Source organism: Panicum virgatum, chromosome 5N (genome assembly GCF_016808335.1).
Source record: "Panicum virgatum strain AP13 chromosome 5N, P.virgatum_v5, whole genome shotgun sequence".
Taxonomy (NCBI): Eukaryota; Viridiplantae; Streptophyta; class Magnoliopsida; order Poales; family Poaceae; genus Panicum; species Panicum virgatum.
In genome coordinates this window covers 689,142-712,000 of record NC_053149.1, presented here as the reverse complement: position 1 = coordinate 712,000, position 22,859 = coordinate 689,142, and the positions used below count along the sequence as shown (strand labels likewise).

General features: G+C 41.9%; 3 protein-coding genes across 3 annotated transcripts; 1 reads left to right on the top strand and 2 right to left on the bottom strand.

The window, feature by feature from the left end:
* The first annotated feature begins 10,219 nt into the window (after positions 1 to 10,219).
* On the top strand, positions 10,220 to 15,766 carry LOC120673988 (protein NLP3-like). Its single transcript, XM_039955051.1, has 5 exons — positions 10,220 to 10,712; positions 11,955 to 12,514; positions 12,689 to 12,736; positions 12,828 to 13,782; positions 14,528 to 15,766. The coding sequence occupies exons 1-5, from the start codon at positions 10,436 to 10,438 to the stop codon at positions 15,493 to 15,495; spliced, it is 2,808 nt and encodes a 935-aa protein (XP_039810985.1). The 5' UTR covers positions 10,220 to 10,435; the 3' UTR covers positions 15,496 to 15,766.
* Positions 15,767 to 16,213: 447 nt separating this feature from the next.
* LOC120673989 (beta-amylase 3, chloroplastic-like) lies at positions 16,214 to 20,088 on the bottom strand. Its single transcript, XM_039955052.1, has 4 exons — positions 19,436 to 20,088; positions 17,842 to 18,052; positions 17,638 to 17,754; positions 16,214 to 17,341 (listed from the first exon to the last, which is right to left on the bottom strand). The coding sequence occupies exons 1-4, from the start codon at positions 20,083 to 20,085 to the stop codon at positions 16,550 to 16,552; spliced, it is 1,770 nt and encodes a 589-aa protein (XP_039810986.1). The 5' UTR covers positions 20,086 to 20,088; the 3' UTR covers positions 16,214 to 16,549.
* Positions 20,089 to 20,604: 516 nt separating this feature from the next.
* Positions 20,605 to 21,813, bottom strand: LOC120672146. The gene is made up of 3 exons (XM_039952443.1): positions 21,473 to 21,813; positions 21,166 to 21,390; positions 20,605 to 21,079 (listed from the first exon to the last, which is right to left on the bottom strand). Exons 1-3 carry the CDS (start codon positions 21,685 to 21,687, stop codon positions 20,878 to 20,880), a joined length of 642 nt encoding a protein of 213 aa, XP_039808377.1. The 5' UTR covers positions 21,688 to 21,813; the 3' UTR covers positions 20,605 to 20,877.
* Positions 21,814 to 22,859: the final 1,046 nt, after the last annotated feature.

Here is a 22,859-nt window from a genome sequence, read left to right as displayed (position 1 = left end):
GGTCCTGGATCCGCCCCGGAGCTGCACCAAATCGCGCCGCCCGCTCGGCCCTGGAGCTCGCCTGGAGCTCGCCTCGCCGCCCCTTATTCACTCCGAGCGCCCCCACCTTGGACGGAGAAGGCTTCGATATGCTTGAGGACAGCGTCCTCGGGGACGTGCACGCGCTCGAGCGTCCTGCCGGTCTTCCCCTCCCAGAGCGCCAGCAGCTCGTTGTGCGACAACGTGTTGGCCGGCGGCCTGATGTGCAGCGTCTTGTTCTCGGCGCGCGGGTCGCCGGCGGCGAGCACGGTGTAGGCCGCACCGGTCCGACGCCCTGCAGCCCGTAGCAGAAGAAGTAGCCCGCCAGCGCACAAGAGATGGCCACACCAGATCCATCCAAAAATGATTGCAAAAATACTTTTAATTTAATTTTAACCCTTGCATCCAAACATTATTTAAGTTAGAGTTAGTCTAAAGCTAGAAACTAACTCTAACTTCTAACTAAGTTAGAGTATTCAAATAGAACCAATGTTTATGTGGAGCGGTCGTAACTATTTAGCTCTTTGCGAGCTGAATATTATTCGGCACCTACGGTGGAGCCTCTAGCTCTGGTAAGTACTCTGGCTGGGCAGTAGCAACAATCGAATCCAACCTACATTGCGTATTTGTTTTAGTGTTCTTTTGCAGTCATTGAGGTATTCTGGACATGTACGTGTGACGTGATATATATGCAGATGAACAAATATATATGCAAGCTAGCAACCAAGTGGAGAATCGGAGATTCCAGCCTTGTCAAGTTGCATTGTTTGGATCTCGATCTTCTTGTGAATAAATGACCAAATGCCGACTCACCTAGTCGGTCGAGAGTTGACCATTTAAGGGAAAACGTTCTCTGATAGATCGATCTACTAAGTATGAAAAGTTGGATGCATGATCCTTTGTAGACTGCACAAGCTAGGCAAAAAAGATGGCGTTATACATGTTCCGTGGGTTTTGCTTGTACAGGGAGCTTTATTAATTTCAACCGCAGGCTAGGAATTGAAGAACACAGCATGCTTGCAGCCCAATAATAATTCCATGTCCTGAGCCAATGGATTGATCATTACTTACTGGTAGGGGAAATGAAGAGGATGATCAACGGACAACTGCAGAACACAACAGAGTAATGATTAACTAACCTGCTGCAGCTAGCTAGCTAGTATATTATTAAGTTGACAAAGGAACAATATAATAATAGTCGTGGTCGTTTGAAAAAAAAAAGTAATAATAGTCGTCGTGGTCGTGGTCATGGTTGTTGTCGTGGTGGACATGAAATTCAGCATCCGCCGCTGTCTGGTTTTATTTGCTAATAAGTATATAAGGGAAAATGAATGCTGCCTGTAGTATCATTATACACAAATCAATCGATACACACACCTACACACCATGTGCTATTCTACACTTTAGGTGTAGCACTTTATCCTACCCAATAGTTAAAATGAGCAGAATTACTAAATAAATTTTCAGTAGTTCAGTAATTGGAGAGGTATTATTGAACATATTTAGTAATTTGGTAAATTTAGTTTAATATTTTGATGATGTACACTATAGGTGTAGAATGTAATTCTACACCCACCTTATATTACTACTAAAAACGACCTACATTATGGAACGGAGGGAGTAGTAGCTTATTACTGCATACCTTATATTACTACTTAGAGCCTGTTCGGCTGATCGGTTCTCGGCTTGTTTCGGCTTATTTCCTCTCAAATAATACTATTCATTCTACCAGCCGAACACTATTCATCAGATCAGCCGAACAGCCTCTTACTCAAAATTCTGAACTGCGGAAACCTCGATCTGCTAGCTTAGTTTTTTTTTCGATCTGCTAGCTTAGTAGTAGCTTATTACTGCATCATCTATCGTGTGGACGCGAGCGATGGGACTCCTCCTATCTTTGCCCAGCTAGCCGGGGCCGGTCGATCAGGAAGGAATATGCTGTGGAAATTCCTTTCTTCAACGACACAAATTCTTCGGATGCATCCGGCTGGGGGCTGGCCATGCATCCTCTTCTTCAGACACAGATAGATCGACCAATACCATCATTCATTGGCACGCCGCGCGCAGCATTATTTGCTGCTGTTGGGCAAGTTGCTGCTGCTGCGCTGACAGCTGCTGCCCAGCACATATATGTATACAAGAGCAACTCCAATGGAGTGATTAAAACTCATTTAATCACTTGCTTTTCAAGTTTAGTCATTTAAAATGTAGTCTCTACTCCAGTAGCACTGACTAAATAAACTAAAAAATGGTGGACTCTATTTTTAGTAGCCTAAGTAGAGGGTGACCAAATCGAGGGGGTGAGAGAGGAAATTTAGTCACCCCCTTATTTTAGTCACCCAAATAAGGACCCTGCTGGAGATGGAATTTTGAGTAAAATAACTAAAATATGAGTTTAGTCACCTAAATAGAAGCACTGCTGGAGTTGCTCTAAGACATCGTCGAATATGCAATAGCTAGTATCGGATCGTCATATTTCCTTTGCTGATTAGGCTCTGGGACTCTGTGCAAAACCAGATGCAGCAACTCAGCAAACAAAAAAAAACCGCGCCCAAGACCGCTAATTTTAGTTACATAATACAACTCAGACACAGCTATAAACATAATTTTTAGAAATATCTCGTTTTTTTCCAGAGGCCGCAAAAGATAATCTGTTCCTATAAAGAGAAAGGAGCTACTGTAATAGTTGACCCGCACAAAAAAATATTTTCTAGAGGCGGGTGATGGCATCACACGTCCTAGAAATGACTATCATTTTAGAGGCGGGTGATGCCATCACCCTAGAAATGGTGTCACACAAAATTGATAATTTTTTCATATAATCTCGAATGAAGACAAACTTAATATTAAAATTATAGAGCTTGACCATATATACAATTTTATAGTTGATAATTTTTATTTAAGGTAATTTTGTAGTCCAAAAAATTATCTCGAGTTTCAAAATCAATTAGATTTGATTGGTTTTCAAATAATCTCAGATGTAGAGTAGCTAGTCTCGTATCAAAGTTGTAGTGGTAAGTTTTAAATTTTATAATTTATATATTATTTATTTAAGACCATTTAGGATCACAAGATCATTTACTAGTTATTATCTACATATGGCTATCTATATAGTATCTCATACAACTCAAGTTATATTTTCAAGTTTCCATAATCTTAACCTTTATATACATGAAATATATTTGGTATATTTTTTAATCTAAATTTCACAATAATCATAGTGTAAATGTTTCACTTATTTATTTATTCTTCTATATTTAAATAAATTTAGGAATAAAATAGAAAAATATTTTTGGGGCTGGTGATGGTGTCACCCACCCTGAAAATATATTTTTAGGGGCGGATGATGGTGTCACCCGCCTATACAAATCGACTTTAGAACATATCTCATAGAGTTATAACTAACTGAGTAGTGTGGTGGAGAGAGAGGTATGCGTGAAGCTTGAGATAACGGTTCGAACCAACAATTTACGCAAGTAGAGGGCTTGTGGTGGTGGCTGGTTAGGTGGGATATTATATTGTTCTCTTTTTTTCTTTTGTTGTTTTCTAATTTTTTTATTTTTGAAAGTTGATTTGTAGGAACAGAACACGCCATGACCTGTTCCTACAAATCGATTTCTAGGAACATATCACGTCATGATCTATTCTTACAAATCGATTTCTAAGGATAAGCATGTTACCCATTTCTACAAATCGATTTTTAGCTACGAGAAGTAGAGGCGGGTACTACATCCATATGTATCATGGAAGAAGCTGGAAAAAGAAGCAAACTACAGCATATATACTACATGCATTGGTTGTAGCTAGCAAGCTAGCTAGCAGGGCACACAAGCTAGACTAGTCATCAGACAATCATCCACCACAGCTTCTTTTGCATGCCTTGCTGGGCGTCGAGATATGATCGGTCAGTGTCAGCATCTCATATATATCAGTACCTGTCGCCAAGGATTTAGTCGATCCGGATCCAGGAACGGATACCGAATGTAATCTCCATCTTTGGACGATGTACGCTAGCTAGCTTATTATTTGCTCTGCTACTAGCTGTACATGTTCTGAATTTATTTATTATATGTTCATTTATTTCCACGGTTAATTCTCAAAGCATGCATGCATCAGTGGAGTAGTGGCAATTAAGCAAATAAATCCGCAAGCTAAGGAGCTAGTTGAGTAGCCTAGGCAAGCATATATACGTCAGACTAATTGTATATATTACTGCAGATCGATATGATATATGAGAACTAGCAAGGTGGCCCGCGCAAATAGCGCGGGTAGCTAGTTTTTTATTTAATTCTTTAAAAATATTTACATTGACGGAAGATATGTATTTTGTAATTTATTTACCTCTCATTTGCTCTTGTTGACTATTATACTACTTGCAGCTTTCTATGCATAGGAGTTCATATCAATCATCACTTTTTATGTTGCTTTATTCTATATTATAGTTGCATATTTTAGTATTTAAACCTACAAAATCTAAATTTGAGGATTGAATTCAATTTTGGATCACCTTGAATATGGAGCAAATTGTACATAATTGTATTCATATAAAGTTTTTTATAATTATGAAATATATTTATATGTATTTGATAGTTATGTTTGCCAACAATCTGTAACTTAGATGTTGGAGTTCGATTTGTATCTTGCAATATTTTGATTAATATTTAGCGAAAATATATCTAGTGTAGTTGTTGGAGCACTTAAGTAGCATCTAGCAGATCTAGACCTGACTCATCATCGGAGCGAAATAAAAATGATCATGGATTAGACAAAAAAAAAGTTATGTTAAAAAATAAGTTGAGGCCTCCTGCTGGCTTTGGTAAATAAATGTTATGGAAAACTTATATATATATATGCATGCTATGTTAATGCATATATGTTTTAAATTTTTTATTTAACCGAACCTATTATTATTTTTCCCACTTTGGTTACTGCACAATTTATTTGTTTTTAGCCCATATGACTGCATATATTGGTCTACTTTAGAGTTTTGTCATCTCGGTGATAGATAGTTCCATATATCTTTGTTGTTGTTTCTAACTCTTTTCTTTATTTTTCATTTTCTCTAGCAAATTTTATTGATTTCTCTATCTTCTATTTTGTTCCTCGGTACATTTGAAATCGATTAGTGTGTATCGCATCTGATGCATCTAATGGAGAAGTTTCCTGTTTAGTATTGTGCCTCAGGGTTTTTTTCTGAGCGAAGAGGAGCATCGACAACGTATATTTGTTTGAATCATTTGATTTTGTACCGTAGCCAATCGACTTTGAGATAGATTAGCAGGGCTTCAGGCCTGTATCTGTGGCTAAAATAATTTCAGTTGTGGCTTCTTTGATGGAGCAGCTTTTTTTATGGATATAGAGCTGTTTTGAAAACCGTTCGGTAGAACCGCTTCTTCTATTTTTTCATGAATATATGAAAGATGTCAAATGTCCAGGACATGGCTATAATTTAATATTTTTCTCATTCTAATGATATTATTTATAGACTAAACCAATAAATTCATTTTTGTCCTTTTCTTTTGCCCTCATTTTCTCATTTTCCTGCCTTCTTTTTCTATTCTCCTTTTTCTACTTTCCTTACCCGTTCAATCTTGGTGCTTCTTTATCTTTTTATCTTCTCTTTCTCTATACTTCTTTAGAGGTATCGATCACATTTGTGTTCCATGCCTAGTGTGTACTTATAGAAAATTAGATGTGGATAATAATGTTAATAATTTTCTATGCTATTTGATTCCTCACATGACTAACTCCTGGATTTTTCCCATGCATCTATTTAGATTGAGCTAATAATAGTCACATTTATTTGTAGGTTTTGGTGCTTTACCCTTTATCCCAGTGATTATTACTTGTATGGAACTATTATATGCCCATAGAATCATAATTCTTTGTTGACCACCATCAGATTAGTTTGAATAACTAAAGTTGTTCAAGAATATGCAATATTTATGATGATAATTCTTGTTTGGAGAAAGCATTGGTTCTTTAGCGGATATTTCTCTCACATTAATTCATCTGCGTATTCATTGGCCCACACTTACAATAATAAGGTGCCAATGGTCTTGCAATAGATTGCAATATGTGAAACTCTGCGCATCATCATTATTTTTTCGTCCCTATCTTGACGTTTGGTTGCTCCAGAAGAAATGGATTGATTGAGTTCGGCAATGATTTTGAGTAGAATCCAGTGTGCTTCATGCAGCTGCATGTATTGCATGACGTTCTTGAGACTCAAAAAGTTGTGATTCAGAATCTCGGGCAAAGACTATGGTCGCGTCGTAGTGCAGGGCGTTCCAAAGATTTTTCAAAGCAATTATTTCTTTCAATAGTACCAATACAATACAACTATAGTCTTGTTGTCACGCTTATGATGCTGCCATTTTTTTGCATCTTTAAGGAAGGTTAATGCGAGACATAGATGGTAACATGAGTTTTTATGTCATGTGGACCCTGTATTTAACTTTAATTGGATACAGACACTTTTTGGTAGTTTAAAATATTGCATCTCATTAAATTGGACATGGACTCTTTTGTCCAATTTAGATCGTTAGATCTTCATTAAATCGAATGGTGTAAATCCTATACACAAATACTATTTAGATCTTCACTAATTTGGAGTATTTATTAACTTTATTTGCCATGAAACTCAAACTTGGATTTTTATTATTGCATTTGATACTATTTAGCTATTTTTCTTCTTAATATGATTCATAATCACTACACATATCAACAATAATTTTTTTATTCTAGTTCTTGCATTTATCTATTTATTAATCATATCCATCTTCGACATCTCTTCACGTCGGGGCAGTGCCACGACACCGGGGGCACATCACGTCGGAGGCTCCCTCTGCAAGCCTATTGCCTGCGACCACCGTGCTGCTAGCTACCAGTAGTTGCTAGGAATTCAAGTCAACATTATCTCTTTGCAAAGAGGTATTAACAGTCCAGATTAATTCTAAAACATATGTTTTTCCATCAAGCTCACGTATTACCCATGCCCCCTCTTCTTCAATCGTCCAGAATGCATAATCCGTTTGCAAAACTTTTAACAAGTACTAACAATATGACATACTAAAAAATTAGTCAACTGACAACAGTTGGACAGTCATAGAATAACGTAGGAATTTATAGACCCTCTCGACGAACATGGTGGTTTGTTTTAACACTCCCTTAATAATATAATAGAATTTATACTTTTCATTTTAAATTTAGCTATTCAGCTAATATTAATTTTTTATCTAGTGGTAATGCTATTTTTTTAATTTGATAATTCAGAATTTTCCTATTTAGTAATTGTATTCAACATGGACTCTTTGATTAAGCCCTAATTTCCTTATTTTTAAATTCCGAATTAAACTATTTACTAATAGTATTCAACATGGACTCTTTGCCATGTCTTAATTTTCCTTAATTTTTTAAATCCGAAATTAGCTATTTATTAATAGTATTTGATATGAATTCTTGAGTTAGTTTGAACCGTTAGATCTTCATAAAATCTAACGGTGCAAATTCTTCTCTTTTTTAGATTAATGTGGGAATTTTTAGACCCTCTCGGCGAACGTGGTGGGTTCTTTTAACACTCCTTTAATAATATAATAGATTTTTACAATAATAAAAAATAAGAGCCCTCCATCTAACAAATCGTACGGTGATCGAAGTAGAAAGTATTTTGAAGTACTTGAACTAAAATACCCGGTGGTACAAAAATATATGACGTACTATTCATTGAAATTTTGAAAATATCTTTCATAGATGAACGGCCAAGAAAAAAATTAATTTATAGAAAAAGTAACTCAAAGTATCTTATGGTATTTTACAATTATTGTAACAGAGCTCGGCCTAGAACGAAGGAACTCCCTTGCATCATGCGTTGGATTTGAGCCCCCACATGTATAGCTATAGGAGTATTCTTGGCTTACCAATACATACAAGTATGGATCCGCGGCCGATGAATACTCCAAAGAGCCGTATAGTTCCGTACATCCATCCATCTTGTTAAATAGTTGCTTGTTTACAGACTGAAGAAAAAGATGATCGCACGCACACAGTTGCGTGGTGACTCCATTTATTTATATTAGCTAGGTTGGCCTCTCGATCGTCACATAGTACATGCATGCACTAGCTAGCTAGTTAGTTTATCTGAAAATTAAATGCGTGATGGATCGCCGACATGCCTGCACATACAGCTTCGTCAGATCCGATCGAATTACCAGAGGCAAGTAATGGTGATGATCGAAGAACTGGTGTACTGTAGCAGACGGAGGCAGCTAGCAATGGTGATGATCCTGATTGCTTGAAGCTGATGATGATGGAAGAAACCAAGCAAGGAACGTCAGCTAGCTAGCTCATCGCTCGCTCGCTGAATCCTATTCCAGCCTATTCCTAACGATCGCTCGTTAGGGTGCACTGAACCGGAATCTGGCTGATGGATCGAGATGAAGGCCAGTGGGCGGGGAACGAGATCCGCTGCAGTTGAGTGCCCTGCAGTTGAGTGCCCTGCAGTGGTGTCCCTGACACATGGGCTCCACACATGCAGGCCCACCTGTCAGTGGCCCAACTGCAGGCTACCGAACTGCAGCGGATCCCTTTCCAGTGGGCGGATGCCGATGCGCACTGGCACCACTGTTAGATCTGTGTGTCCGATCCGAATCCGATCCATCCATGGCAATTAGCAAGTGAAGGGATCAATCAATTCAACACACCCGTCGCCATCACCGCCAGCGAGCAGCCGAGCAGGTCGGCGATAGAATACAGCATTACGGTACCGTCCCAGATTGGAGGGGGCCAGCCGCAGCCGCAGGCAGCCATCGCTAGCTGCGACGCGGCCGCGCGGTTGCCGGAGCCGGAGCCGGAGCCGGAGCGGGACGCGGTCGCCGGAGCGCGGTGCGCCCACAGCGACCCAGATAGCAACTGCCAGCCTTCCCAGCATCCAACCAATGATCCGATCCATCCATCCGTCGTAGCGAGCAGCGAGCCTGGCCCTCTGCCTGCTCTACACGTGCGGCTCGCTATTTTACCAGCCATGTCTGAGGTGGGGCCGATTATTGCTACAGCCATGTCGTCGGAGTGCACCCGTTATTTTACCAGCAAATTCTCCATACCATGCGCTTTATAGTATGCTTTATGCGGGAGCGGATCTAGCGGTGGATTTACTATCGGCGGATTTATAAAACCCCTCCTAAGCACCACTTACAATTTTTTGTACGGATGTATTATGAGAAGAAATAGAAACTGTCTAGAGATAGAAGAAAATCTCCTGATAGTTATATATCATGGATCTGCCACTGCTTTTATGCTCTTTCTTTTAGATTTGCTTGTATTTACCACTTATCACCAACAATATCTAATATATGTATGCTATATGTGTAGCTAGATAAAATGACGAGAACCATATCTTGTTCGTCTTTGTTCTTACCTTCTCGCTTGCTTGCAGTACAAAGAAATATCTCAAGTGGCTTTCGCAGGGGCAAGTTCAATTTGTACCGATAAAGTCCAGTGACATTAAAGTCATTGCAACCGTGTATCGGTTAGCACACATCAAAAGCTAATTACGAAGTGAAAGTTTTGATTGTATTTTTTATCACTGGATCATAGTAATCTCGCTCATCATATTAATTTTGCTGAAAGAGCAAGCGCGACTTGTACGAGCAAGCTACATATGGCATATATAAAAAGAAAAAAGAAAAGCACCAATGCGCAAATGGCTACGCATCATTTAGCAATCATACAAATAGTATCAAACCTCACTGATTGGAGCACATACTCTCTCCGTGCTAGCAAAGAAAGTCGTTTTAAGTTTATCTCAAATTAAATATTTTAAATTTTGATCATAAATAAATTATTTTGGATTGAGTTTTGTAAAAGCATACATTAACTATATTTTATTAATACTTTATAATAAAAAGATAGTGATTAAAATTATTTTGAGAGATCATGTCAGTACTCAAAACAACTTTCTTTACCAACATGCAGAGAATACTGATGTGTCTAATGGAGCCACGAGTCTGAACGTTGACATCTCAGTAGCCTCCGAGCAATAATACATACTGATGGGGTTGCCGTGGCGGGGATGTGATTCCTGGCATCACACGCAGACTCTCTCTGATGATGAAAGAAAAAAAAAGAAGAGAAGAGGCCAAGATCTGGCTGCCCCACTTGTCAATATTTTATTCCGGTCCACCACTCCGGCCCGCGGCAGCGCACCTCCCTCCACCCCCGACCCCAGCCACATTTGATCCATCCCCCCTCCCCCACATGGCACCCCGCCTCCTCCCTCCACTACTACCGGCTCGTCGTCGTCGTCTCCTCCTCCTCCTCTTCCGCCGTCGCCGTCGCCGCTAGCCAGGCCCAGCTCGCCGCCGCCGCAGCCGCCTTCTTCCGGTACTAGCTAGCGCCGCCGCCACCAGCAGACTACACCATGGACCTCGACCCCCCCACCTCCGGCCCCGGGGACGCCTGCGCCGTCTCCGCCGACGCCTGGCCCTTCGACTCCCTCACCTCGTCCCTGCTCTTCCCCTCCGTCTCCGCCTCCCCGCCGCTGCCTCCCCTGCCGGCCAACTCCTCCTCCTGGCTCACCCCGCCCTCGCCGCTCTGGTTCTTCGAGGACCGACACCTGCTCCCGCTCGACGCCCCGCAAGCGCCCGAGGCCACCGTCGCCGCCGCCGTCGTTGAGGAGGTCCAAAGGGCCCGCTCAGGTGACACTTTCTTTCTCCCTTCTTTCTATTGCACATCGGCTCTAAGCTTCCTGCTGGATCGTACGATTTCGCAACAACACTTGTTAGACGAAAAGAAAGGAATAAAAAAAAAGAGAAGCCTGGAGATTCTCCCGTCCGTCCCATGCCAGATTTTGTGCTCCGCTCCACCATCTTTGCTTTGCTTTGGCCTGCACCTAGTGGATTCGCGGAAAGTTGGAATCTTGCTCTTGTTCTTGTCACCAATACGCTACTAATCTTATCAAGTTCCAAGCTTTATCCGGTTTGACTTTGATATTTTTATTCTTACGGAAAACTCTAGGTAGGGGGCTTGCTTCATTTCTGCTATGCTTATTGGCCTCTTAGGATTTGCCTCGTTAGTTTTGGATCAAACAGAATCTTTGCGCTTCCTGTTTGCAGGAGTATGGACAAAATGTCCCAAAGTTAGCTGCATCTCCTAGTTTGCAACGATACGAGCGCATTTGGTTACTTAGTGCAGCTAAGACTAAAAAAACATGCCTTTCTTTCCGACCTGGTGGGGTCAAGCTTCGTTTTTAATGCTAATCATTGCCAGGATTTGTTGATGGCAAATTGGATCCCACTAGGAGGTGCGAGGTGTCCTTGGTTATATTTACTGTGCAGTGTGCACACACAAAAGGAAGAGAGAGACCCTCCTTTCTTGTGCTACATATTGTTGCCTGAGTCATTTACTAATTTACACTATAATGCATGGACTACTTTGCTCTGTCTCCTAGTGCTTTTGTGCTGTCTCTAAAGCTACCCCGTGCTGTATTTACTAGATTTTTCAGTGGGTTATGACGCCATGGACTGTATGCTAGATTGTATTCAAAGTGGAAGCAGTTGGATAATGCCTCGCTTATCTAACTATATTATAGTTAAATTACGACATTGAGGTCAACTTTAGTTACGTGCCGAATAAACTGTGACATCTTCATTTCATAGGTTCTTGATTCTGTATTGTGTATTCAAGCATTTATTTTGCTTCACTCTGTTGAAACCATAGACCAGACCAACCATGCCATTTCTAACTTGTGTGTGTATAAAATTTGGTCCATCTATATATAGAAACAGCGATCTAACTGTTCATATGAGCGCTAGGAGGTTTCGAACCAAGCAGCCAACCATAAGCAGAACTTCTGCTTCATTTAGTTTACAGCGCCACCCCTTTATTGTATGCTTCGATCCTAGCCTTTCCCCTCTTACAATTCTGCTTCTGTTGTTCAGGGAATTCTGACTCTACAAGTAAGAGGGTAGAACAAATCAATCACAAATGGCAGTTTCACCTATCACTGGATGAAGACGGCACGGACAACTCTAGCTTGTTCAAGGAGAGGCTTACGCAAGCTCTCAGGTACTTTAAGGACTCCACAGATCAACATCTGTTGGTTCAAGTCTGGGCACCAGTTAAGAATGGAGACCGCTATGTCCTTACTACTTCAGGACAGCCATTTGTGCTTGACCACCAGAGCATCGGGCTACTACAGTACAGGGCTGTATCCATGATGTACATGTTTTCAGTAGATGGGGAAAATGTTGGGGAGCTGGGGCTACCTGGCCGTGTCTACAAGCTAAAGGTGCCTGAGTGGACACCAAATGTGCAGTATTACAGCAGTACCGAGTTTCCACGGCTTAACCATGCGATCAGTTACAATGTTCATGGTACAGTTGCCCTGCCTGTTTTTGATCCTTCTGCTCAGTCGTGTATTGCTGTTGTTGAACTGATAATGACATCCAAGAAGATAAACTATGCCTGTGAGGTCGATAAAGTCTGCAAAGCACTTGAGGTTGGTCTTTTCCTTATTTCTTGCCATATGTTATTTTAGTATCACATACACATTAATGTGATAGCTAAAATTGTTCAAGGTTGATGTTAGTAACCTTACACATCAACTATAATGACCACCTGTAGCTTAGATTTTGTTGAATTACCCCCTTACATTTTGGCGATACTGCTGCAGGCAGTAAATCTTAAAAGCACGGAGATATTGGACCATCCAAATGTCCAGGTGAGCCTTCAATCAGTACAATATGTATGGATGTTTTCCTGTTCATACTATGTGGTGGTTTATGTTTTCGTTCATCTCCTTCCTCACTCAGATATGCAATGAAGGCCGTCAGACTGCTCTGGTGGAAATACTCGAGATCTTGACTGTGGTATGTGAAGAGCACAAGCTTCCTTTAGCACAAACTTGGGTTCCTTGCAAGTATCGAAGTGTATTGGCACATGGTGGTGGTTTGAAGAAGAGTTGCTTAAGTTTTGACGGAAGTTGCATGGGGGAGGTCTGCATGTCGACTAGTGATGTGGCATTTCATGTGATTGATGCTCATATGTGGGGTTTTAGAGATGCCTGTGTAGAGCATCACCTACAGAGGGGGCAAGGGGTTTCTGGAAAGGCATTTATCACACGCAAACCTTGCTTTTCAAAAGACATCAGGAAGTTCTGTAAGTTAAAGTATCCCCTTGTACACTATGCTCGTATGTTTGGATTGGCTGGCTGCTTTGCAATATGCTTGCAAAGTTCCTATACTGGACGTGATGACTACATATTGGAGTTCTTCCTGCCACCTGATTGTATCGACGAACATGACCAAAATGCCTTGTTGGAGTCTATATTTACTCTGATGAAGCAGTGTCTTCGTAGCCTAAAGGTAGTTGGTGACAGAGACTCGAGTGGGGTCTCACTTCAACTTAGTAATGTGCTAAAAATCGAGAATGAAGAATTCAAGACAGATGCTCAATTTGATAACTCTGATGGCTCCCTTCATGAATCACCCAAAGGTGATACACATGGAGGAGCCCACACGTTTGATAATGGGGACAACAATGTTCCAAATTTGCCAGAGGGACATTTGATGGCTGATGACTGCTCTCAAGACAATGGCACTTCTGTTGGCAGACCAAATGGTAGCGGTGCTTCTGATTCTTTGGTGCTTCCCAAAACTAGCAAACCCCCTGAAAGAAGGCGTGGGAAGGCTGAAAAAACTATAAGTTTAGAGGTTCTTCAGCAATATTTTTCTGGAAGCTTGAAAAACGCAGCCAAAAGCCTTGGTGGTATGCCTCTAATATTCAAATTCACTATACTCCTTTTTTATTGTTCCATTCTTCCTAGCCAACTTTTAGTATCCCGGCTCATTTGCAGTTTTGTCATTTTTCAAATGATAGTCTAATCCATGCTATTCTTGGCTTTTATGTTGCATTCATCTGCTGTATTATTTCTTTTTCTTCTGAAATAAGGGAGTTTAGTTAGAGTTGACAAGTATGGGGATTTTAGTTTGATTTTAAGTTCATGGTGTTGGCTTGTTGGGAAAGCCCATGGTTAGATTGCTGGACTGAATAAGTAGAATATTTTATTAAGCTCTATAACCATAGCGGATAGAGTCTGCACGGAGGCGTTTGCATTTTTGGAACTGGAAGGGTTGATGGGGAACTGGGTGATTGCATAGAAAATCTTCTTATTAACATAGGATCAACATAAAATACTTGTTGAGAGAATGATGATAACTTGGTTAAACTTTATTTCCTTTGAGACTCAAACTGGATCTTCTGTTCGCATTGGCACATAGGAAGGCCTAATACAGTACCATAGCAAGCAAATCTGATGCAGTGAAGCATCATTATTGTTTTGCCTGTGTGTTGTGCACTTCTGTTATAAACTCTCCTTGCTTTCCTTGCTTTCAGCTTTCTTTTCCAACAATTTCTGTTCTAGAATCTGAAGAGGGAGTAGAGATGACAAAACATTGATTTTTTTCATATAGTGTAAACTGTGGAAGCTAACTTCCTTTTTTCTATCTGGCAGTTTGTCCTACAACCATGAAGCGCATCTGCCGGCAACATGGGATTTCTCGTTGGCCATCTCGAAAAATTAATAAGGTCAACCGGTCTCTCTCGAAATTAAAGCAGGTGATCGAGTCTGTTCAAGGCTCAGATGCTGCATTTAATCTAACATCTATCACAGGTCCTCTTCCTATTCCTGTTGGCCCTTCATCGGATTCTCTCAATGTAGAGAAAGTAACTCAAAATAAAGTTGCAGAACCTTCAAATCTCGTTGTTGATGGTGACAGAGATTCATCATTGCAAAAATCACTTGAAAATGATGGCCATTTTAGTATACTCATGGCCCAGCAAGGATTTATAGACAATAACAATGATTCTCAGCTTGAAGCAGACAAAGCTTCTCGCTCGAGAAGTTCATCTGGAGAAGGCAGCATAAATTCACGTACTTCAGAGGGGTCATGCCAGGGAAGTCCAGCAAACCGGACATTCGTTTGCAAGCCAATTGCTTCAACATTTGCAGAACCTCAACTTAATCCTGAAGAGTTCCACAAAGAGTATTTTCAAGAACCACAGTTACCACTTTCCAGGATGCTGATTGAGGATTCTGGCAGCTCCAAAGATTTGAAGAATCTCTTCACTCCAGCAGCCGACCAACCTTTTTTGGCCCCTCCCAGTAATTTGGTGTCAATGAAGCATTCAGGGACTGTAACAATAAAGGCAAGTTTTAAGGAAGACATTGTAAGATTCCGGTTCCCATGCTCAGGCAGTATAACTGTATTGAAAAATGAAGTAGCAAAGAGGCTAAGAATGGATGTGGGCACGTTTGATATCAAGTATCTCGACGATGACCATGAGTGGGTGAAGCTGGCATGCAATGCAGACTTGGAAGAGTGCATGGAGATCTCACGTAATTCGGGCAGCGATGTCATCAGGCTTTTGGTTAGCGATATTACAGCACACCTTGGTAGTTCGTGCGGAAGCTCTGGTTGATATGCATGCCAGCCTTTTGCTCTATTCAATGGGTACGAAAAAAATTCTTGTACCATGAGTTCAGTTTCACCTGTTTGTAATCTAGTTGTCACTAGGTAGCATTAGCTGCTTCATTGTATTTGGTAAATGTACCATTGTTTTTTTTCCTCCAACAGTACATGTAATTATGCAGAACGCAATTGTAGTCCAACCCTGTACATATTAAGCAGTTAGTGCTGGAAATTCTGTTTTTAAGTTTATAAACAAGAATTGTTGTAATTGTTCATAAGAACCCCCCCCCCCCCCCCCCCGTGTTAAAAGGTGGCAAATCCTCCCGGAGGTTAGATTATTTGGAGACGTAGATTATTTTGTAGTTTGCTAGTCTATGTTGTAATTACATTTATTCATGTCAGTTCTTCCTAGCTCATGGAGTGGGTCTTTGCCGAATTTTAACTGGAGTGATTACATAACATGGAATATTTGTCAATTTTGAATATTTGCCTCTAGCTTTACCCTTCAAATGGAAATCGCCATTAAGAAACAAATTGTACATTCGTTGTGGATTTCTATGACCCTAGCTTTAGGACGAGTGCTGCATCATCCAGCAACACTCACAAGAATAGGAAACAAGTTTGAATCGTCAGCTCACCTAAGATTACTTACATTACATATGATGATCGCATTACCCACACAAATAGGAAACAGTTCAGTCATCCACACGAATAGTGTAGGAATCATATGGCAAAAAGGAAATGAAAAAAAAGGGCTCCAACAATTTCTATGGCGGCTACAGGACCCTTTTTTAGCATGCTGTAGTAACAGAGACATTTCTTTTTCAAGACTCAAGATTGTTGACAACAGGTACACGGACCATCAGTTTACAACAAACAAATATAAGATGATGACCGTTTGGTCAACCAATGGCGTATGCATGAAACTAATATAGCATATCCATGCCTGCCCTTCTGGCAACTAAAAATGAGCCATATTCCGAGCGAAACTTCTCCTTCCATGTTGTCAAATCATTTATGCTTGAAAAATACATGTACATGAGTTCCAATTGCTTTTGAAAACTTCATGTATATGCACATGCCCTACTAACTACCCAAACAACTGACATTGAAGACAAGTATTGCTGCCCTCTCCTGACATCTAGTCTTGCAAGAAAGGTTCTGGCATCTGACATCTGCCTAACAAACTTTGTAAATCGACTCCAATTGTGGAACTCAAATAAGCTTTTGTTCATCCTAACATAGTTGAAGGAAAATGAGGTTCCTGAACTCCGACCTGAATAGAGCCTTGAGCTTCTTATCACTTGGTTCAGTGATGCATCATCCAGCCTAGTCACAGAATTTTCACCATTAAGGGGAAGATTGCACATTTTTGCAGCACCTATAAGTTGCCGAAGGGTCCCTTCTGGACTGCTCTCAGGATTTGTTTTTTCTGCATCCCTCAGGTCAAAACAACCGCAGCACAGTGCAGCTTTGTACTTGGCAAACATTTGAGCAATAGGAAGGTAACCATCTCTCAGTAGGGTATTATAGTAGCCAGCTGTCAGTTCAGATGGGTGTGCACAAGTATAATAGTGCCAATGCATGCCAGCAACCTTTCCTGAGATGGTCACACCAGTACCGGAGAAAATAGTGTCAGCTATCATGCATAGCCTTTCTCCATGGAGGACAAGCATTCCTGAATACCACTCAAGGAAAAAGTGACCATAAGGTGTATCCCAATATCCTCCATCAGCGCGAAAAAAACTACTTTCTTCGAGGTTATGCTGTGAGCCATCTATGCCAATTGAACCACCACTCCCCCACTCTTGGATCCCAAGAATCTGTGCATGAGCACTCAATGATGCTTGCATAAACTGTCAACAGAACACATATATCATTAACTCAATCTTGTAGCGGAAATATGGTGTCAGGTGCGTGATTCTGACACATGCGTTTCTTCCAATCATTTCAGCAAATGCAGAGTTGACCTTGTTATTGCATGGCTCAAAAAATAGAACACACCTCACACATCATTTCTACAAATGCAATCTCCTAATATAGAGCAGACTTGTATGAGCTCAAACGATAGGGAGCTAACCTATACTAGTTACTAAGTTGAAGTCACAATTTTGAAGTGATTTTAGAGTAAAAATCTTATTCCGCAATGTACCTTGTCATAACATTGAAATTCCCCAAGTTTGGATGTACTGCCTGGCTGATTCAGCTTCTCAGTTGGGCATGATGGATACCTAAGCTCACCTCCTGGGCCCATTCCAACTTGAACTTCCTGAAAGACAACAGGTGTAAAACAAATACATCCTTTTGGTGGTGTACTATAAATCTTGTGTGCTTAAATACCAAGGAGAATACAAACTGTTACTATGGCCCCAAGGTAATCTTCGAAAGTATTGCGGAAGCTTCTCATGAAGTCTGAGTAAGCTTGCATAGGTGATCTTCCTTTCAGAACAGGAAGACTATCACACCCCAATGAGATGTATTCTTTGTTTCTCTGCTGGTATCTATTGGTATATGACAAGTCTGGAACCTTATCCATCTCCTCAAGCACCCACTTTGGCAAAGGAATCCTGGAAAGGAAGGAAATTGTAACCATTAGGCACAAAGAAGATATGCTTTTGTGCGCAGCAATGCAACACCCAGTGAATTGAACTTTGCACCATAGCAATAAAAAGCGTGAACAACAGCTTGGCTGAAAAAAAAGCACAACTTGGAAAACAAGAAAGTAAAGCAGTTACTGAGTTGCAAAACAAGAATGTGTTTATTTAACAGAAGTCTAATATAATGCCATGTGGCTTCATTACTTGCTATATCACAATAAATATTGGTACTAGCACATCCTGGGAAAGAGTTGGTACTAGCACATCCGATATCAAAAGATGATCTTCTGGGGCATTCCATTGATTAATATGCTCAGGTAAGTCATAAAAAAATCATTTTGGCCTTTTGACAACATCACATAGATGATCTAAAAACCACAACTGAAGCATCATAGGCTATTACAACCACATAAAACTAGCTCCCATGCATTCATATTGCAGTAGCCCCTAATGACTTTAGCCTAAGCAGAAAAAATGTATCAATACCAGCCTCCCCTATCTCTAGTCTGCTAGATTCTTCTACTTTGGTCTTGATAGCGAGCATGTTCATTTTGTATCTCACTTCTCAGAATGTAGAACCAGCCTCAGTAAAACCTCTTCTGTAGTGACTACAATGCTAAATATTGGCTTGTATTTTCTTGGACCATTATTGTGGCTCCATTGTTGGGTGTGCATGTGTCTGATATGAATGCTTTTGTTTCCCCTAGATGCAATTAAAGAACTATTGACATGCTGCATTTCATGCTTAGCGTGGCAGTGTGAGCACTAAACATGGATGATTTTAATAAAACAAGTAATCATAATGACACTAGTTATTGTGCATCAGTAACTGAGGGTGAGTTTTTTCCTAATTTTTTTGTGCATTGTAGTGTAACAAAAAAAAATTGCAAGCCATGTGAAGAAAAGGAGAAACACAGAAATATCATTAGAATCATGACAATTTCCATAGCTATTCAACACAGTATTATCTAAAAGCGTTCAATTCAGGCTACAAGCATTGCCCAACAGTATAAACAGGCCACAATGGGGGATACAAAATGAAGAATAAGTTGCAATAGAATACTGCAATGCTCCCATCATATCACTTAGAACTTGTTAACATGCCACCCCCTCCGTGAGTTTCTACCTGAGAGAATACTACTTGAATACCCAATCCATATGATTCCAAAAGGGGTAGAAATGCAGGTTTTTTCACTGCAATTGTTCGGTGAGCTTCAACCCGCATCCCCTAATCCCATGCAGATTTGAATTTTACAGTTGACAGCAGAAATGTTCAGCTGAAACCTAACAAAGTAAGTGGGGAAGATGGACAAAGAGGGGCCTTTCTGGCGAAGTGGGGTGAGGGAGACGCACCAGAGCGGGTCGTGCGGGCCAGCGCCGCACTGGTGGAAGGCGAGGATGGCGCGCACGCGGAGGCCGTGGCGGCGGGCCATGGCGGCGAGGTCGAGGTAGCCGGCCCAGTCGTACTCCCCGGGGCCCTGGCGCTCGACGACGCCCCACCAGAGCTCGAAGGCGACGCCGGCGACCCCGGCGGCCGCCAGCGCGGCGAGCGAGGCCCCCATGGCGCGGCGGCGCGCAACGCGCCCCCCCGGGCCGACGGCGTCGGCGGGAAGCGTGACGTAGACGGGCGCCCCCGGGGGGTTGGCGGGTGGAGAAGGTGGCGAGACGTGGAGGATCTCGCCCCCGCCGCCGCTGCTGCCGGCCGCGGAGAAGGAGGTGGAAGAGGATGGGCGGCGGGTGGAAGAGGGGCGGAAGCGGGAGGATGGGGAAGAGGAGGCAGCGGCGATGCGGGTTAGAGGCCCGCCGCGGCGGGGGAGGCGGCAGGAGGTGGAGGCGGGAGGAGGGGGCGGCGGCGCGGTGATCGCCGCCATTGGAGGAGCCGCAGCAGCCGCCGCCGCCGCCTTGTGTGTGTGTGGTTGTCCCTCTCGGGCTCGATCCGCGCGAGTGTATCGTGTCCTCAACCACTTTCTTTCCTTCTTTCCTCTGTTTTGGTATGGTAGCATCGCATCCTCGTGTTGCTCAGTTCATTTCCTAAGTCTTTAATCTGTATACGCTTATGAAAATTACTCTGACCTATATATCTCTAAAAAGATCGGTCGCATCTATATACCATGCCACTATTTTTTTTACCCACATACTCTTTTGGACGGAATAGGGTGTAACGATGGTAAACGGAGTTGTAAAAAAACATTTTTACTCCTGAGCTGGTGATCAGAGCACCGGACTGGTCTGGAGGGAGGTTGGCGCACAGTGCCTGGGCGGTGGGGCGCAGGAGTGGCTGGGCGGGGTGTGCATCCGGTGATTCAATTTTTTTATATTGCAGATGTAATAAAAAAATAAACACAATGCAAAATAAAAAAAATAAAACAAGAATAAAGGCATCCGTGAGGAGAACCTCCTCCCGGCCTGTTGTGCTATTTTTTTTAAAAAAAATCAGATATAATAGGGGACATAGAAATTTGATTTGATAATTAAAAAAATAGAAATATGCCCTAAGCATATAGAATTTAGAACAATAACAGTGAGGCATACACCATTTTTCATTCTACAATTAGAGCAACAAATTCACAGCAACAAGTACTTGTTCAATTCACCAACATAAATAGTAGAATTGCAAACAAAAAGTGCCCTAAATTACATAAACGTGGCATGAAACATCACAACAAAAGAAATAGTTCTCCAGATCATAAGTACGGCCATGCCAAAAGAAACTGATGCTTCATGACAAACAAATGCTGCAGCCAAAATAACACTTTGGAATCACACTTTATTCAAGCTGGAGTTGCTTCTTGCTTCTAGTATTTGAAGCGGGGTTGGACAGGCTGGCTGCCACAACTGCAAGAGCCCTCTTTGGTGTAAGTTTTTTTCTTGATGGCACACTTCTTCCTTGGTGTCTGCACTGTATGTTCTGTGGCTTCAGGGCACCCGGTGTCTTGAAGAAGAGGCACAGGTTGCAAAACTTGGAGAGGAAGAGGGTCATTGGATCCAGTTCCAGATCTTGTGTAAAAAGCAAAAAAAATGTGTATTGGTGAGGTGATTGTACATGATAAAGTAATGAAACTGAGAATAGCTTAAGACAACACCTGGTAGACCTAGTATCGGCAGTGCTTGTCGAAGTACTGGTTGCTGTCCCTTTTCTTTTTGTGACACCTGCTTTTGTAGATGATGTTCTCTTTCTTTTCTTGTGTGTAGCATTGGCCACTACCTCATTGTGTGGGAAGACCATCCCTAATGCAGGAGTGGGCACAACAATGCTAGTCTCTGTGCTACAAGTGAATGCTTTCTTGAGCTTTTTCTTTGGTGGACCCCTGAAATAAAAGCGAGTGGTGATCTACAATGATAGTTATTAAAACCAGTGAACTAAAGTGAAGTAATGTTTATAAAGTTTACCTCACAGCCTCCATTGCAGCTATGTCTTCTGGATTCCCATTCTTACAAATGTACCAATGGTGCCCTAACTCCTGGCATATTGGGCACCTATGTTTCTTCTTTCTGCTATTACCTCCCTCCATAGCTGATTTCATTCTATTCTTTCTCCTTCCTCCAGCAGTTGACTTAAGCAATGGAGGATGCATGAAGAAGCCATGTGTGGCTTTGGGCCACATGGATTTATCTGGAATACTAGGGATAGAACCCTTGTATGCAACTTTGAATTTCTCAATTGAGTAGTACTCATGCACATAGTCTTGTAGGTGAGTACCAGGAATTGATGTGATGTAGGCAATGGCATGTTAGCAGGGTATTCCAGACTCCTGCCAAGCCCTGCAGGTGCATGTGAAAGGATCTTAAGATGCCTAGAGGGGGGTGAATAGGCAATCTGCAATTTAAAACACTTAACAAAAATGTCAGATGCAGACTATCCCGGATACTCCGGGTATATGCCCGGATACTCCGGGTTTGGTGGTCCGGAGTATCCGGAGCTATATCCGGAGTCTCCGGGTTTTAATGACCTGAAATGAAACTGCAAGAATCTCTGTAAGAAAAGTAGATCGAGCCAGAGAAAGAGTACCAGGGGTTCCTTAAGGTTGATATCCAACAAACAAAGTTCACTAGAAACTCGTGAGTGAGTAGATCGAGCTCAAACCCTAGAAAAGAAGTCTCACAAGCAAATGACAATGAAACCAAGTAAACTAACACAAAGGAGACAAGGATTTATTTCCCGAAGTTCACACCCGAAGGTGCTACGTCTCCGTTGAGGAAGGATTCAAGAGAAGGTGCTCAAGAACCCCTATGCTCCTCTTCCAAGGGCGAGATCACCTCTCAAGCCCAAGGTTACTTACTATGGATTCCTCGGCGAGGAAAGGAGATTACAAACTTCTTGTGCAGCTCACAATCTTGGTTGAGCTATCACAAGCACGCCTAGCCGTCTAGGAGCACAAGGCTCCAAGAGTAACAAACTTGAATCAGCGAGCTTGACCAAAACCAAGTGCTCAAGAGATAGAAATGAGGCTCGCTAGCACTAATCCTTGCTCTTGCTTGCTTCTCACTCAAATCTCTCAAGGGAATCACTCAAGAATGGAGAAGGGAGAGTGAGAGAGCTCTTTTTGGCTTAGGTTTGAGTTCTGTTCGTCAAAAGTGGCAAGAGAGGGGGCTGAAGGGGTATGGAGGGGGTATTTATAGTCTTCAGCCCAAAAATAGCCATTGGGCGAAAGGGTACTCGGAGACTCCGGGTATATGCCTGGAGACTCCGGGCAACCCTGATTTTTCAGCCCGGAAACAGCACCCGGACACTCCGGGCAATGAGGTCCGGAGTATCCGGCCCTATACCCGGAGTATC

Excerpts from the sequence above, each read along its gene's own strand:
- LOC120673988 (XM_039955051.1), top strand. The coding sequence starts at position 10,436 with ATGGACCTCGACCCCCCCACCTCCGGCCCCGGGGACGCCTGCGCCGTC. Across the intron at positions 10,713-11,954 it reads GGTCCAAAGGGCCCGCTCAG|GGAATTCTGACTCTACAAGT; the intron begins GTGACACTTTCT and ends TCTGTTGTTCAG. Across the intron at positions 12,737-12,827 it reads TGGACCATCCAAATGTCCAG|ATATGCAATGAAGGCCGTCA; the intron begins GTGAGCCTTCAA and ends TTCCTCACTCAG.
- LOC120673989 (XM_039955052.1), bottom strand. The coding sequence starts at position 20,085 with ATGCTACCATACCAAAACAGAGGAAAGAAGGAAAGAAAGTGGTTGAGG. Across the intron at positions 17,755-17,841 it reads ACCTTGGGGCCATAGTAACA|GAAGTTCAAGTTGGAATGGG; the intron begins GTTTGTATTCTC and ends GTTGTCTTTCAG. Across the intron at positions 17,342-17,637 it reads AATTTCAATGTTATGACAAG|TTTATGCAAGCATCATTGAG; the intron begins GTACATTGCGGA and ends TTCTGTTGACAG.
- LOC120672146 (XM_039952443.1), bottom strand. The coding sequence starts at position 21,687 with ATGTGGCCCAAAGCCACACATGGCTTCTTCATGCATCCTCCATTGCTT. Across the intron at positions 21,391-21,472 it reads GCTGCAATGGAGGCTGTGAG|GGGTCCACCAAAGAAAAAGC; the intron begins GTAAACTTTATA and ends CTTTTATTTCAG. Across the intron at positions 21,080-21,165 it reads GCCGATACTAGGTCTACCAG|ATCTGGAACTGGATCCAATG; the intron begins GTGTTGTCTTAA and ends TTTTTACACAAG.